A 14,171-nucleotide genomic window follows, 5' to 3' on the forward strand; every position below is an offset into this window, starting at 1 on the left:
AGCTTTCCTGCTCCTCTGATGCTGCTTGGCCTGCTGTGTTCATCCAGCTCTACACCTTGATATCTACGATAAAATTGAAACTGTCTTTGACTTTCTAGTCACTGTGTAGATTTTTCTGACACTGACAAGTCTGCGCTCAGTATCTACTTTATGAAGCATATCTGTTCAGCCTGACAGTGTCATCCCAAGATTCCCATCAGCATTTCAACTCATTGTCTTGCTCTCAGACAGTCATCTGTGTTCTCAGCTTCCAAACATGTTCCAAAAATGACCTCCTCCCCCCACTTCAATGGGCAGAACCTTGGTTTACTTCTTGCTAATTAACAGACCCCTAAACTCAACACTGAGTTGCTAACCTCTGTCATATACTGATGAGCTAGTAATCATTAGGCCCAGGATGCTGAGGTGCAAATCCCACCACAAAAGCTGTTGGAATTTAAATGCAGTTGGAAAAGTGAAGCTAGTTTTTTGAATGCTATCGTCTGAATTTGTTGTTTTCCAAAAACCCAAACTAATATCCTCACAGAGAAGAAAATCAACCATCCTTACCCGGTCTGGCCTGCATGAGACATATCGCAAGGTGCTTGAACATTAGCCAACTTCTGAAATAACCCCAGTGAACTATTCAGTTCAAGGAGCATTAACAGTGAGCAATCAAATGCCTACATCTGACTCAGGAATGAATACAGGAAAAAAAAAGTTCCCTTTTTTTATAAACAGAAACAGTGAGTATTTGCTGTGCTGTTTGGTTTCCAACTCTGGTGGATCTATCTTTAGTTATTTGTTTTGTTATCGTCCCGCATTGCTACACCATCACCATTTTCATCATTTCATCTGTCCTGGCTTCTACCATATCACAGAGCTCTCTCCTGCTCCCCCAACTCTCAATGCTATTGTTACTCCACGCCCCTCACTCGGGAGCTGCTTCCCTACGTCCCCTGGTTCTGATGAGAAATCATCATCACCCTGAAATGCAAGCCTTGTTTTTTTCTCTCTCTATAGGACTACCTGATCTGCTGTGTTTTCCTAACGGTTTCCCAGGATCTGTATGAAAGACAAGTGACTGAAAGCTTAGGGAAAGATTTGGGTAGTTTAAGGAAAGTGTTAAGAAAGGAGAGAGATAGAAAGGGAGATGCACAGATTTAAGGAGGGAATTTGAGAGCTCCAGGCTGATGCTGCTGATAGCATGGGCAGGAACGGGGGAAGCAATGGAAATCAGGGAATGCTGAACAAATGGATACTGGGGTACACACTGACCACTAGTGACTGGCCATTGGGGCAGACACTGACCACCAGTGACTGGGCGTTGGGGCAGACACTGACCACCCAGGAGACACAGTTTGATGAACTGCAGACTGAAGTCAATTTTGACTTTGCTACCACCTTGTGGACTGACTCCAAGCTGCATGAAGGAGCTGTCACTGGGAACGCATATCCACCCAGTTCCCTTCCTCTGGCTCTAAACGAGCAGAAATATTTCTAAAATGGTGGAAGGAAACACTTCTGCAGTTTGTGTCCCTCTTTCAGAGTCCGAGAGGAGATTTACCAAGATGTGCCTGGACTGGAGAGTTTTAGATACAAAGAAAGATTGGGCGGACTGGGATTGTTTCCCATGCATCAGGGGAAATTGAGAGGGGTCGTGATTGACTGCATAAAGTTATGAGGGACATAGGTAAGGTAGACAGGCAGAAACATTTCCCCTTGATAGTGGGGAATAACCGGGATCATAGACTTAAGGTAAATGGCAGGATATTTAGAGGAGATGTGAGGAAAAGCTTTTTCACCCAGAGGGTGGTAGGAAACTGGAAAAAAACTGCCAGTAAGAGTAATAGAGGTGGAAACCCCCGCAACATTTATGATATATTTAGATGTGAATTTGTGAGGTTAAGGCAGATAAGTCTATTGGCCAAGCACTGAGAAATGAAATGAAATCCTGTGGGAGGTGTTTGCTCCTGACCAATGTGCACATAATGGACTGAAAGGCTTTTTATGTGCTGTCGGTCTGTATGACTCTATTCTTCAACTTGTACATGTCAAGTCCTCCTAGAATCTTATACATACATATATCAAGTACATCATCTCTGCCTCTTCTAAACTCCAGATCACTTCATAGAACATAGAACATAGAGCAGTACAGCACAGTACAGGCCCTTTGGCCCACGATCTTGTGCTGAACTTTTACTTAATCCTAAGGTCTATCTAACCTCCACCACTACCTTTACACTATCATCCACATGCCTATCTAATAGCTGCTTAAATGCCCCTAACAAGGCCGACTCCACTGCCGTCTCTAGCAATGCATTCCACACCCTGAACACTCTGAGTAAAGAATCTACCTCTGACGTCTCCCCTGTATCCACCTCCACTCACTTTAAAACTATGCCCCTTGTAATAACTACCTCCACCCCAGGAAAAATTAGTCTCCGGTTGTCCACTCTGTCTATACTTCTGATCATTTTGTACACCTCTATCAAGTCACCTCTCATCCATCATCATTCTAAAGGGAGAAGCCCTAGCTCTCTCAACCTTTCCTCGTAAGACCTTCCTTTCCATTCCAGGCAACATCCTGAAAATCTCCTTTGCACCTTTTCCAATGCCTCCCCATCTTTCCTGTAATGAGGTGACCAGAACTGGACACAATACTCCAGATGTGGTCGAGCCAGGCTTTTGCATAGCTGGAGCATAACTTCACATTTCTTGAACTCAATCCCTTTATGAATGAAAGCTAACACACCATACGCCTTCTTAACAACTCTATCCACCTGGGTGGCAGCTTTCAGGAAACTGTGAACATGAACCCCAACATCCCTCTGCTCCTTCACACCGCCAAGAATTTTTCCGTTAAACCCTGTATTCTGCTTTCAAGTTTGTCCTTCCAAAATGAATCACCTCACACTTTTCAGGGTGAAACTCCATCTGCCACTTCTCAGCCCAGCTCTGTATTCTATCAAGATAATAAAATGTGAGGCTGGATGAACACAGCAGGCCAAGCAGCATCTCAGGAGCACAAAAGCTGACGTTTCGGGCCTAGACCCTTCATCAGAGAGGGGGATGGGGAGAGGGAACTGGAATAAATAGGGAGAGAGGGGGAGGCGGACCGAAGATGGAGAGTAAAGAAGATAGGTGGAGAGAGAGTAGGTGGGGAGGTAGGGAGGGGATAGGTCAGTCCAGGGAAGACGGACAGGTCAAGGAGGTGGGATGAGGTTAGTAGGTAGCTGGGGGTGCGGCTTGGGGTGGGAGGAAGGGATGGGTGAGAGGAAGAACCGGTTAGGGAGGCAGAGACAGGTTGGACTGGTTTTGGGATGCAGTGGGTGAAGGGGAAGAGCTGGGCTGGTTGTGTGGTGCAGTGGGGGGAGGGGATGAACTGGGCTGGTTTAGGGATGCAGTAGGGGAAGGGGAGATTTTGAAACTGGTGAAGTCCACATTGATACCATGTGGCTGCAGGGTTCCCAGGCGGAACATGAGTTGCTGTTCCTGCAACCTTCGGGTGGCATCATTGTGGCACTGCAGGAGGCCCATGATGGACATGTCATCTAGAGAATGGGAGGGGGAGTGGAAATGGTTTGCGACTGGGAGGTGCAGTTGTTTGTTGCGAACTGAGCGGAGGTGTTCTGCAAAGCGGTCCCCAAGCCTCCGCTTGGTTTCCCCAATGTAGAGGTAGCCGCACCGGGTACAGTGGATGCAGTATACCACATTGGCAGATGTGCAGGTGAACCTCTGCTTAATGTGGAATGTCATCTTGGGGCCTGGAGTGGGGGTGAGGGAGGAGGTGTGGGGACAGGTGTAGCATTTCCTGCGGTTGCAGGGGAAGGTGCCGGGTGTGGTGGGGTTGGAGGGCAGTGTGGAGCGAACAAGGGAGTCACGGAGAGAGTGGTCTCTCCGAAAAGCTGACAGGGGAGGGGATGGAAAAATGTCTTGGGTGGTGGGGTCGGATTGTAAATGGCGGAAGTGTCGGAGGATAATGCGTTGTATCCGGAGGTTGGTAGGGTGGTGTGTGAGAACGAGGGGGATCCTCTTGGGGCGGTTGTGGCGGGGGCGGGGTGTGAGGGATGTGTTGCGGGAAATCACCCCATCCCCCTCTCTGATGAAGGGTCTAGGCCCGAAACGTCAGCTTTTGTGCTCCTGAGATGCTGCTTGGCCTGCTGTGTTCATCCAGCCTCACATTTTGTTATCTTGGAATCTACAGCATCTGCAGTTCCCATTATCTCTGTATTCTATCAATGTCCCTTTGTAACCTAGAACAGCCCTCCGCATTATCCACAACATGATCAACCTTAGTATTATCCGCAAACTTGCTAACCCATCCTTCCATTCCATCACCCAAATCATTTACAAAAAGCACAAATAGAAGAGGACGCACAACAGGCCCTTGTGGTAAACTACATCAGCTCATCCTTCTGGCAATGCATCAGCCCTTCAACACTGACACTCCAACAGTACAGCACTGCCATGGAACTATCATTCTGACATTGCAGCATGTCCTCAGCACTGACCAGTCAACAGTGTGGCTCCTTTAGCGCTGACCCTCCGACAGTGCGGCGCTCCCTCAGCACTGACCCTCCGACAGTGCCCGCTCCCTCAGCACTGACCCTCCGACAGTGCGGCGCTCCCTCAGCACTGACCCTCCGACAGTGCCCACTCTCTCAGCGTTGACTCTCCGACAGTGCCCACTCTCTCAGCATTCACCCTTCAACAGTGCCCACTCCCTCAGCACTGACCCTCCAACAGTGCCCACTCCCTCAGCGCTGACCCTCCGACAGTGCCCACTCTCTCAGCGTTCACCCTTCAACAGTGCCCACTTCGTCAGCACTGACCCTCCACTAGTTCCACTCTCTCAGCGTGGACCCTCCGACAGTGCAGCACTCCCTCAGCGCTGACCTTCGGACAGTGCGGCGCTCCATCAGCACTGACCCTCCGACAGTACAGAGTTCCCTCAGCACTGACCCTCCGACAGTGCGGCGCTCCCTCAGCACTGACCCTCCGACAGTGCCCACTCTCTCAGCGTTGACTCTCCGACAGTGCCCACTCTCTCAGCATTCACCCTTCAACAGTGCCCACTCCCTCAGCACTGACCCTCCAACAGTGCCCACTCCCTCAGCGCTGACCCTCCGACAGTGCCCACTCTCTCAGCGTTCACCCTTCAACAGTGCCCACTTCGTCAGCACTGACCCTCCACTAGTTCCACTCTCTCAGCGTGGACCCTCCGACAGTGCAGCACTCCCTCAGCGCTGACCTTCGGACAGTGCGGCGCTCCATCAGCACTGACCCTCCGACAGTACAGAGTTCCCTCAGCACAGACCCTCCGACAGTGCCCACTCTCTCAGCGTTGACTCTCCGACAGTGCCCACTCTCTCAGCATTCACCCTTCAACAGTGCCCACTCCCTCAGCACTGACCCTCCAACAGTGCCCACTCCCTCAGCGCTGACCCTCCGACAGTGCCCACTCTCTCAGCGTTCACCCTTCAACAGTGCCCACTTCGTCAGCACTGACCCTCCACTAGTTCCACTCTCTCAGCGTGGACCCTCCGACAGTGCAGCACTCCCTCAGCGCTGACCTTCGGACAGTGCGGCGCTCCATCAGCACTGACCCTCCGACAGTACAGAGTTCCCTCAGCACAGACCCTCCGACAGTGCGGCGCTCCCTCAGCCCTGACCCTCCGACAGTGCCCACTCTCTCAGCGTTGACTCTCCGACAGTGCCCACTCTCTCAGCGTTCACCCTTCAACAGTGCCCACTCCCTCAGCACTGACCCTCCACCAGTGCCCACTCCCTCAGCGCTGACCCTCCGACAGTGCCCACTCTCTCAGCGTTCACCCTTCAACAGTGCCCACTTCGTCAGCACTGACCCTCCACTAGTTCCACTCTCTCAGCGTGGACCCTCCGACAGTGCAGCACTCCCTCAGTGCTGACCCTCTGACAGTGCGGCACTCCCTCAGCATTGACCCTCCGACAGAGCCTACTCCCTCAGCACTGACCCTCTGACAGTGCCCGCTCCCTTAGCACTGACCCTCTGACAGTACAGACCTCCCTCAGCGCTGACCTTCCGACAGAGCCTACTCCCTCAGCACTGACCCTCCGACAGTAGCAGCGCTCCCTCAGCACTGACCCTCCGACAGTGCCCACTCCCTCAGCGCTGACCCTCCGACAGTGCCCACTTCTTCAGCGTTCACCCTTCAACAGTGCCCATTTCGTCAGCACTGAACCTCCACTAGTTCCACTCTCTCAACGTTGACCCTCCGACAGTGCGGCGCTCCCTCAGCGCTGACCCTCCGACAGTGCGGCGCTCCCTCAGCGCTGACCCTCCAACAGTGCGGCGCTCCCTCAGCACTGACCCTCCGACAGTGCCCGCTCCCTTAGCACTGACCCTCTGACAGTACAGAGCTCCCTCAGTGCTGACCCTCCGACAGTGCCCGCTCCCTTACCACTGACCCTCTGACAGTACAGACCTCCCTCAGTGCTGACCCTCCGACAGAGCCTACTCCCTCAGCACTGACCCTCCGACAGTAACAGTGCTCCCTCAGCACTGACCCTCCGCCAGTGCAGTGCTGCCTCAGCACTGACCCTCCGACAGTGCGGCGCTCCCTCAGCACTGACCCTCCGACAGTGCGGCGCTCCCTCAGCACTGACCCTCCGACAGTGCGGCGCTCCCTCAGCGCTGACCCTCCGACAGGGCCTATTCCCTCAGCACTGACCCTCCGATAGTGCCCGCTCCCTTAGCACTGACCCTCTGACAGTACAGAGCTCCCTCAGCGCTGACCCTCCGACAGAGCCTACTCCCTCAGCACTGACCCTCCGACAGTGCCCGCTCCCTTACCACTGACCCTCTGACAGTACAGACCTCCCTCAGTGCTGACCCTCCGACAGAGCCTACTCCCTCAGCACTGACCCTCCGACAGTAACAGAGCTCCGTCAGCACTGACCGTCCAACAGCGCCCACTCCCTCAGCGTTGACCCTCCGACAGTGCCCACTCCCTCAGCACTGACCCTCCGACAGTGCCCACTCCCTCAGCACTGACCCTTCAACAGTACAGACCTCCCTCAGCACTGACCCTCCGACAGCACCCACTCCCTCAGCGCTGACCCTCCGACAGTGCCCACTCCCTCAGCACTGACCCTCCGACAGTGCCCACTCCCTCAGCACTGACCATCCAACAGTGCCCACTCCCTCAGCACCGACCATCCGACAGTACAGAGTTCCCTCAGCACTGACCCTCCGACAGTGCCCACTCTCTCAGCACTGACCCTCCGACACTGCGGCACTCCCTCAACACTGACCCTCCGACAGTGCCCGCTCCCTTACCACTGACCCTCTGACAGTAACAGTGCTCCCTCAGCACTGACCCTCCGCCAGTGCAGTGCTGCCTCAGCACTGACCCTCCGACAGTGCGGCGCTCCCTCAGCACTGACCCTCCGACAGTGCGGCGCTCCCTCAGCACTGACCCTCCGACAGTGCCCGCTCCCTTACCACTGACCCTCTGACAGTACAGACCTCCCTCAGTGCTGACCCTCCGACAGAGCCTACTCCCTCAGCACTGACCCTCGGACAGTAACAGTGCTCCCTCAGCACTGACCCTCCGACAGTGCGGCGCTCCCTCAGCACTGACTCTCCGACAGTGCGACGCTCCCTCAGTGCTGACCCTCCGACAGTGCCCACTCCCTCAGCACTGACCATCCAACAGTGCCCACTCCCTCAGCACCGACCATCCGACAGTACAGAGTTCCCTCAGCACTGACCCTCCGACAGTGCCCACTCTCTCAGCACTGACCCTCCGACACTGCGGCAATCCCTCAACACTGACCCTCCGACAGTGCCCGCTTCCTTACCACTGACCCTCTGACAGTAACAGTGCTCCCTCAGCACTGACCCTCCGCCAGTGCAGTGCTGCCTCAGCACTGACCCTCCGACAGTGCGGCGCTCCCTCAGCACTGACCCTCCGACAGTGCGGCGCTCCCTCAGCACTGACCCTCCGACAGTGCCCGCTCCCTTACCACTGACCCTCTGACAGTACAGACCTCCCTCAGTGCTGACCCTCCGACAGAGCCTACTCCCTCAGCACTGACCCTCGGACAGTAACAGTGCTCCCTCAGCACTGACCCTCCGACAGTGCGGCGCTCCCTCAGCACTGACTCTCCGACAGTGCGACGCTCCCTCAGTGCTGACCCTCCGACAGGGCCTATTCCCTCAGCACTGACCCTCCGATAGTGCCCGCTCCCTTAGCACTGACCCTCTGACAGTACAGAGCTCCCTCAGCGCTGACCCTCCGACAGTGCCCGCTCCCTCAGCACTGACCCTCTGACAGTACAGAGCTCCGTCAGCACTGACCGTCCAACAGCGCCCACTCCCTCAGCGTTGACCCTCCGACAGTGCCCACTCCCTCAGCACTGACCCTCCGACAGTGCAGCGCTCCCTCAGCACTGACCCTCCGTTAGTGCGGCGCTCCCTCAGCACTGACCCTTCAACAGTACAGACCTCCCTCAGCACTGACCCTCCGACAGCACCCACTCCCTCAGCGCTGACCCTCCGACAGTGCCCACTCCCTCAGCACTGACCCTCCGACAGTGCGGCGCTCCCTCAGCACTGACCCTCCGACAGTGCCCACTCTCTCAGCGTTGACTCTCCGACAGTGCCCACTCTCTCAGCATTCACCCTTCAACAGTGCCCACTCCCTCAGCACTGACCCTCCAACAGTGCCCACTCCCTCAGCGCTGACCCTCCGACAGTGCCCACTCTCTCAGCGTTCACCCTTCAACAGTGCCCACTTCGTCAGCACTGACCCTCCACTAGTTCCACTCTCTCAGCGTGGACCCTCCGACAGTGCAGCACTCCCTCAGCGCTGACCTTCGGACAGTGCAGCGCTCCATCAGCACTGACCCTCCGACAGTACAGAGTTCCCTCAGCACTGACCCTCCGACAGTGCCCACTCTCTCAGCGTTGACTCTCCGACAGTGCCCACTCTCTCAGCATTCACCCTTCAACAGTGCCCACTCCCTCAGCACTGACCCTCCAACAGTGCCCACTCCCTCAGCGCTGACCCTCCGACAGTGCCCACTCTCTCAGCGTTCACCCTTCAACAGTGCCCACTTCGTCAGCACTGACCCTCCACTAGTTCCACTCTCTCAGCGTGGACCCTCCGACAGTGCAGCACTCCCTCAGCGCTGACCTTCGGACAGTGCGGCGCTCCATCAGCACTGACCCTCCGACAGTACAGTGTTCCCTCAGCACAGACCCTCCGACAGTGCGGCGCTCCCTCAGCACTGACCCTCCGACAGTGCCCACTCTCTCAGCGTTGACTCTCCGACAGTGCCCACTCTCTCAGCGTTCACCCTTCAACAGTGCCCACTCCCTCAGCACTGACCCTCCACCAGTGCCCACTCCCTCAGCGCTGACCCTCCGACAGTGCCCACTCTCTCAGCGTTCACCCTTCAACAGTGCCCACTTCGTCAGCACTGACCCTCCACTAGTTCCACTCTCTCAGCGTGGACCCTCCGACAGTGCAGCACTCCCTCAGTGCTGACCCTCTGACAGTGCGGCACTCCCTCAGCATTGACCCTCCGACAGAGCCTACTCCCTCAGCACTGACCCTCTGACAGTGCCCGCTCCCTTAGCACTGACCCTCTGACAGTACAGACCTCCCTCAGCGCTGACCTTCCGACAGAGCCTACTCCCTCAGCACTGACCCTCCGACAGTAGCAGCGCTCCCTCAGCACTGACCCTCCGACAGTGCCCACTCCCTCAGCGCTGACCCTCCGACAGTGCCCACTTCTTCAGCGTTCACCCTTCAACAGTGCCCATTTCGTCAGCACTGAACCTCCACTAGTTCCACTCTCTCAACGTTGACCCTCCGACAGTGCGGCGCTCCCTCAGCGCTGACCCTCCGACAGTGCGGCGCTCCCTCAGCGCTGACCCTCCAACAGTGCGGCGCTCCCTCAGCACTGACCCTCCGACAGTGCCCGCTCCCTTAGCACTGACCCTCTGACAGTACAGAGCTCCCTCAGTGCTGACCCTCCGACAGTGCCCGCTCCCTTACCACTGACCCTCTGACAGTACAGACCTCCCTCAGTGCTGACCCTCCGACAGAGCCTACTCCCTCAGCACTGACCCTCCGACAGTGCGGCGCTCCCTCAGCACTGACCCTCCGACAGTGCGGCGCTCCCTCAGCGCTGACCCTCCGACAGGGCCTATTCCCTCAGCACTGACCCTCCGATAGTGCCCGCTCCCTTAGCACTGACCCTCTGACAGTACAGAGCTCCCTCAGCGCTGACCCTCCGACAGAGCCTACTCCCTCAGCACTGACCCTCCGACAGAGCCTACTCCCTCAGCACTGACCCTCCGACAGTAACAGAGCTCCGTCAGCACTGACCGTCCAACAGCGCCCACTCCCTCAGCGTTGACCCTCCGACAGTGCCCACTCCCTCAGCACTGACCCTCCGACAGTGCCCACTCCCTCAGCACTGACCCTTCAACAGTACAGACCTCCCTCAGCACTGACCCTCCGACAGCACCCACTCCCTCAGCGCTGACCCTCCGACAGTGCCCACTCCCTCAGCACTGACCCTCCGACAGTGCCCACTCCCTCAGCACTGACCATCCAACAGTGCCCACTCCCTCAGCACCGACCATCCGACAGTACAGAGTTCCCTCAGCACTGACCCTCCAACAGTGCCCACTCTCTCAGCACTGACCCTCCGACACTGCGGCACTCCCTCAACAATGACCCTCCGACAGAGCGGCGCTCCCTCAGCGCTGACCCTCCGACAGGGCCTACTCCCTCAACACTGACCCTCCGACAGTGCCCGCTCCCTTACCACTGACCCTCTGACAGTACAGACCTCCCTCAGTGCTGACCCTCCGACAGAGCCTACTCCCTCAGCACTGACCCTCCGACAGTGCCCACTCCCTCAGCACTGACCATCCAACAGTGCCCACTCCCTCAGCACCGACCATCCGACAGTACAGAGTTCCCTCAGCACTGACCCTCCGACAGTGCCCACTCTCTCAGCACTGACCCTCCGACACTGCGGCACTCCCTCAACACTGACCCTCCGACAGTGCCCGCTCCCTTACCACTGACCCTCTGACAGTAACAGTGCTCCCTCAGCACTGACCCTCCGCCAGTGCAGTGCTGCCTCAGCACTGACCCTCCGACAGTGCGGCGCTCCCTCAGCACTGACCCTCCGACAGTGCGGCGCTCCCTCAGCACTGACCCTCCGACAGTGCCCGCTCCCTTACCACGGACCCTCTGACAGTACAGACCTCCCTCAGTGCTGACCCTCCGACAGAGCCTACTCCCTCAGCACTGACCCTCCGACAGTAACAGTGCTCCCTCAGCACTGACCCTCCGACAGTGCGGCGCTCCCTCAGCACTGACTCTCCGACAGTGCGACGCTCCCTCAGTGCTGACCCTCCGACAGGGCCTATTCCCTCAGCACTGACCCTCCGATAGTGCCCGCTCCCTTAGCACTGACCCTCTGACAGTACAGAGTTCCCTCAGCGCTGACCCTCCGACAGTGCCCGCTCCCTCAGCACTGACCCTCCGACAGTACAGAGCTCCGTCAGCACTGACCGTCCAACAGCGCCCACTCCCTCAGCGTTGACCCTCCGACAGTGCCCACTCCCTCAGCACTGACCCTCCGACAGTGCAGCGCTCCCTCAGCACTGACCCTCCGTTAGTGCGGCGCTCCCTCAGCACTGACCCTTCAACAGTACAGACCTCCCTCAGCACTGACCCTCCGACAGCACCCACTCCCTCAGCGCTGACCCTCCGACAGTGCCCACTCCCTCAGCACTGACCCTCCGACAGTGCCCACTCCCTCAGCACTGACCATCCAACAGTGCCCACTCCCTCAGCACCGACCATCCGACAGTACAGAGTTCCCTCAGCACTGACCCTCCAACAGTGCCCACTCTCTCAGCACTGACCCTCCGACACTGCGGCGCTCCCTCAGCACTGACCCTCCAACAGTGCCCACTCCCTCAGCATTGACCCTCCGACAGTGCCCACTCTCTCAGCGTTCACCCTTCAACAGTGCCCACTTCGTCAGCACTGACCCTCCACTAGTTCCACTCTCTCAGCGTTGACCCTCCGACAGTGTGGCACTCCCTCAGCGCTGACCCTCCGACAGTGCGGCGCTCCCTCAGCACTGACCCTCCGACAGTGCGGCACTCCCTCAGTGCCGACCCTCCGACAGTGCGGCGCTCCCTCAGCACTGACCCTCCGACAGTGCCCGCTCCCTTAGCACTGACCATCTGACAGTACAGAGCACCCTCAGCGCTGACCCTCCGACAGAGCCTACTCCCTCAGCACTGACCCTCTGACAGTACAGACCTCCGTCAGCGCTGACCCTCCGACATAGCCTACTCCCTCAGCACTGACCCTCTGACAGTACAGACCTCCGTCAGCGCTGACCCTCTGATAGTGCCCGCTCCCTCAGCACTGACCCTCTGACAGTACAGACCTCCCTCAGCGCTGACCCTCCGAAAATGCCCACTCCCTCAGCACTGACCCTCCAACAGTACAGAGCTCCCTCAGTACTGACCCTCCAACAGCACCCACTCCCTCAGCGCTGACCCTCCGACAGGGCCCACTCCCTCAGCACTGACCCTCCAACAGTGCCCACTCCCTCAGCACTGACCATCCGACAGTACAGAGCTCCCTCAGCACTGACCCTCCGACAGTGCCCACTCCCTCAGCACTGACCCTCCGACAGTGCCCACTCCCTCAGCACTGACCCTCCAACAGTGCCCACTCCCTCAGCACTGACCATCCGACAGTACAGAGCTCCCTCAGCACTGACCCTCCGACAGTGCCCACTCCCTCAGCACTGACCCTCCCACAATGCCCACTCCCTCAGTGCTGACCCTCCAACAGTGCCCACTCCCTCAGCGCTGACCCTCCGACAGTGCCCACTCCCTCAGCACTGACCCTCCCACAATGCCCACTCCCTCAGCACTGACCCTCCAACAGCACCCACTCCCTCAGCGCTGACCCTCCGACAGTGCCCACTCCCTCAGCACTGACCCTCCAACAGTGCCCACTCCCTCAGCACTGACCCTCCGACAGCGCCCACTCCCTCAGCACTGACCATCCGACAGTACAGAGCTCCCTCAGCACTGACCCTCCGACAGTGCCCACGTCCTCAGCAATGTCGCCCCAACAGTGAGCACTCCCTCAGTAATGTACCTCCGACAGTCCCCACTCCCTCAGCTCTGACCCTCCGACAGTGCCCACTTCCTCGGCACTGACTCCCCAACAGTGCCCACTCCCACAGCACTGACCCTCCGACAGTGCCCGCTCCCTCGGCACTGACAGAGGCATTGAATCCGTGGCAGGTACAGCTTGGACAGCGTGCTCTGTTGTGTGAGTCTCCAAGTTGGCAGTATGAAATTAGCAACTGAGACAGTAACACAAATCATATTTTATTTTGAGTTCAAACGTGATGTTGCTGCTGAAATCCAGATATTCCTGCATGCATCCACCCCAGCATTTATCTGAGTGTGTCAGTCCGGGGTTGGAGAGTTGCCTCTGTGATGCTGATGGAGCGGGGTCACACAATGGGGACAGTTCCTACTAACCAGTTTGGGGGAGGGGTCCAGAGCCTGAGATGGAGTGATAGAAGTGGACAGGAGTTGGGGGCGGAGGGTTACATGGTGTGTGAGAGACAGGGATTACTGGAAATGGGGTCGGGTATATGGTACTGGGGAGTTTTGGTGTGTGTGTGGTTGGGGGGGATGGTGTGTTTAATGATGCAATGAGAGAGCTGCAAGACAGAGTAACTGTGTGTCCAGGCTCTGGTTCACTCTGGCAGATAGACAGAGTGTAAACAGAAAAGCCCTTACCCCATCCCGGTGAGCATTACCCTCACCGTGTTAGTGGCTGACCGGCCATGCTCCCATCTCATTTTGCAGGACCTTGTGTCCACCCTGCTGCTGGAGACAATCTCTGATGGTCTGCAGGATGGTGTGCAGTCTGCGGTTCAGAGCTGTGAGGTGTTGCTCACTCAGGACCGGCTCCAGTCGGTCACTCAGCAGAGACTCCCGCATCACATCACTCAACTTGTAGTGGTCAGTGGCCAAAAGCTGCAGCCGGTGAAATGTCCCTCTGCGGATCCTGTCGGACAACATGAAAGATCAAACCTAATGCAGGACCAGCATGGAAAGCTTTACCATCACT

At 57.2% G+C, this 14,171-nt stretch overlaps 1 protein-coding gene across 1 annotated transcript in view; it reads right to left on the reverse strand.

Moving 5' to 3' along the window:
* Positions 1-13,867: 13,867 nt before the first annotated feature.
* LOC125446991 (extracellular serine/threonine protein kinase FAM20C-like) overlaps positions 13,868-14,171 on the reverse strand; it is a 40,830-nt gene continuing 40,526 nt past the window's right edge. The window contains exon 10 of the mRNA XM_048521065.2: positions 13,868-14,108. Coding sequence (XP_048377022.2) covers positions 13,868-14,108 — 241 coding nt within the window. The remainder of the gene's footprint in view (positions 14,109-14,171) is intronic.

Source organism: Stegostoma tigrinum, chromosome 38, assembly GCF_030684315.1.
Source record: "Stegostoma tigrinum isolate sSteTig4 chromosome 38, sSteTig4.hap1, whole genome shotgun sequence".
Classification (NCBI taxonomy): Eukaryota; Metazoa; Chordata; class Chondrichthyes; order Orectolobiformes; family Stegostomatidae; genus Stegostoma; species Stegostoma tigrinum.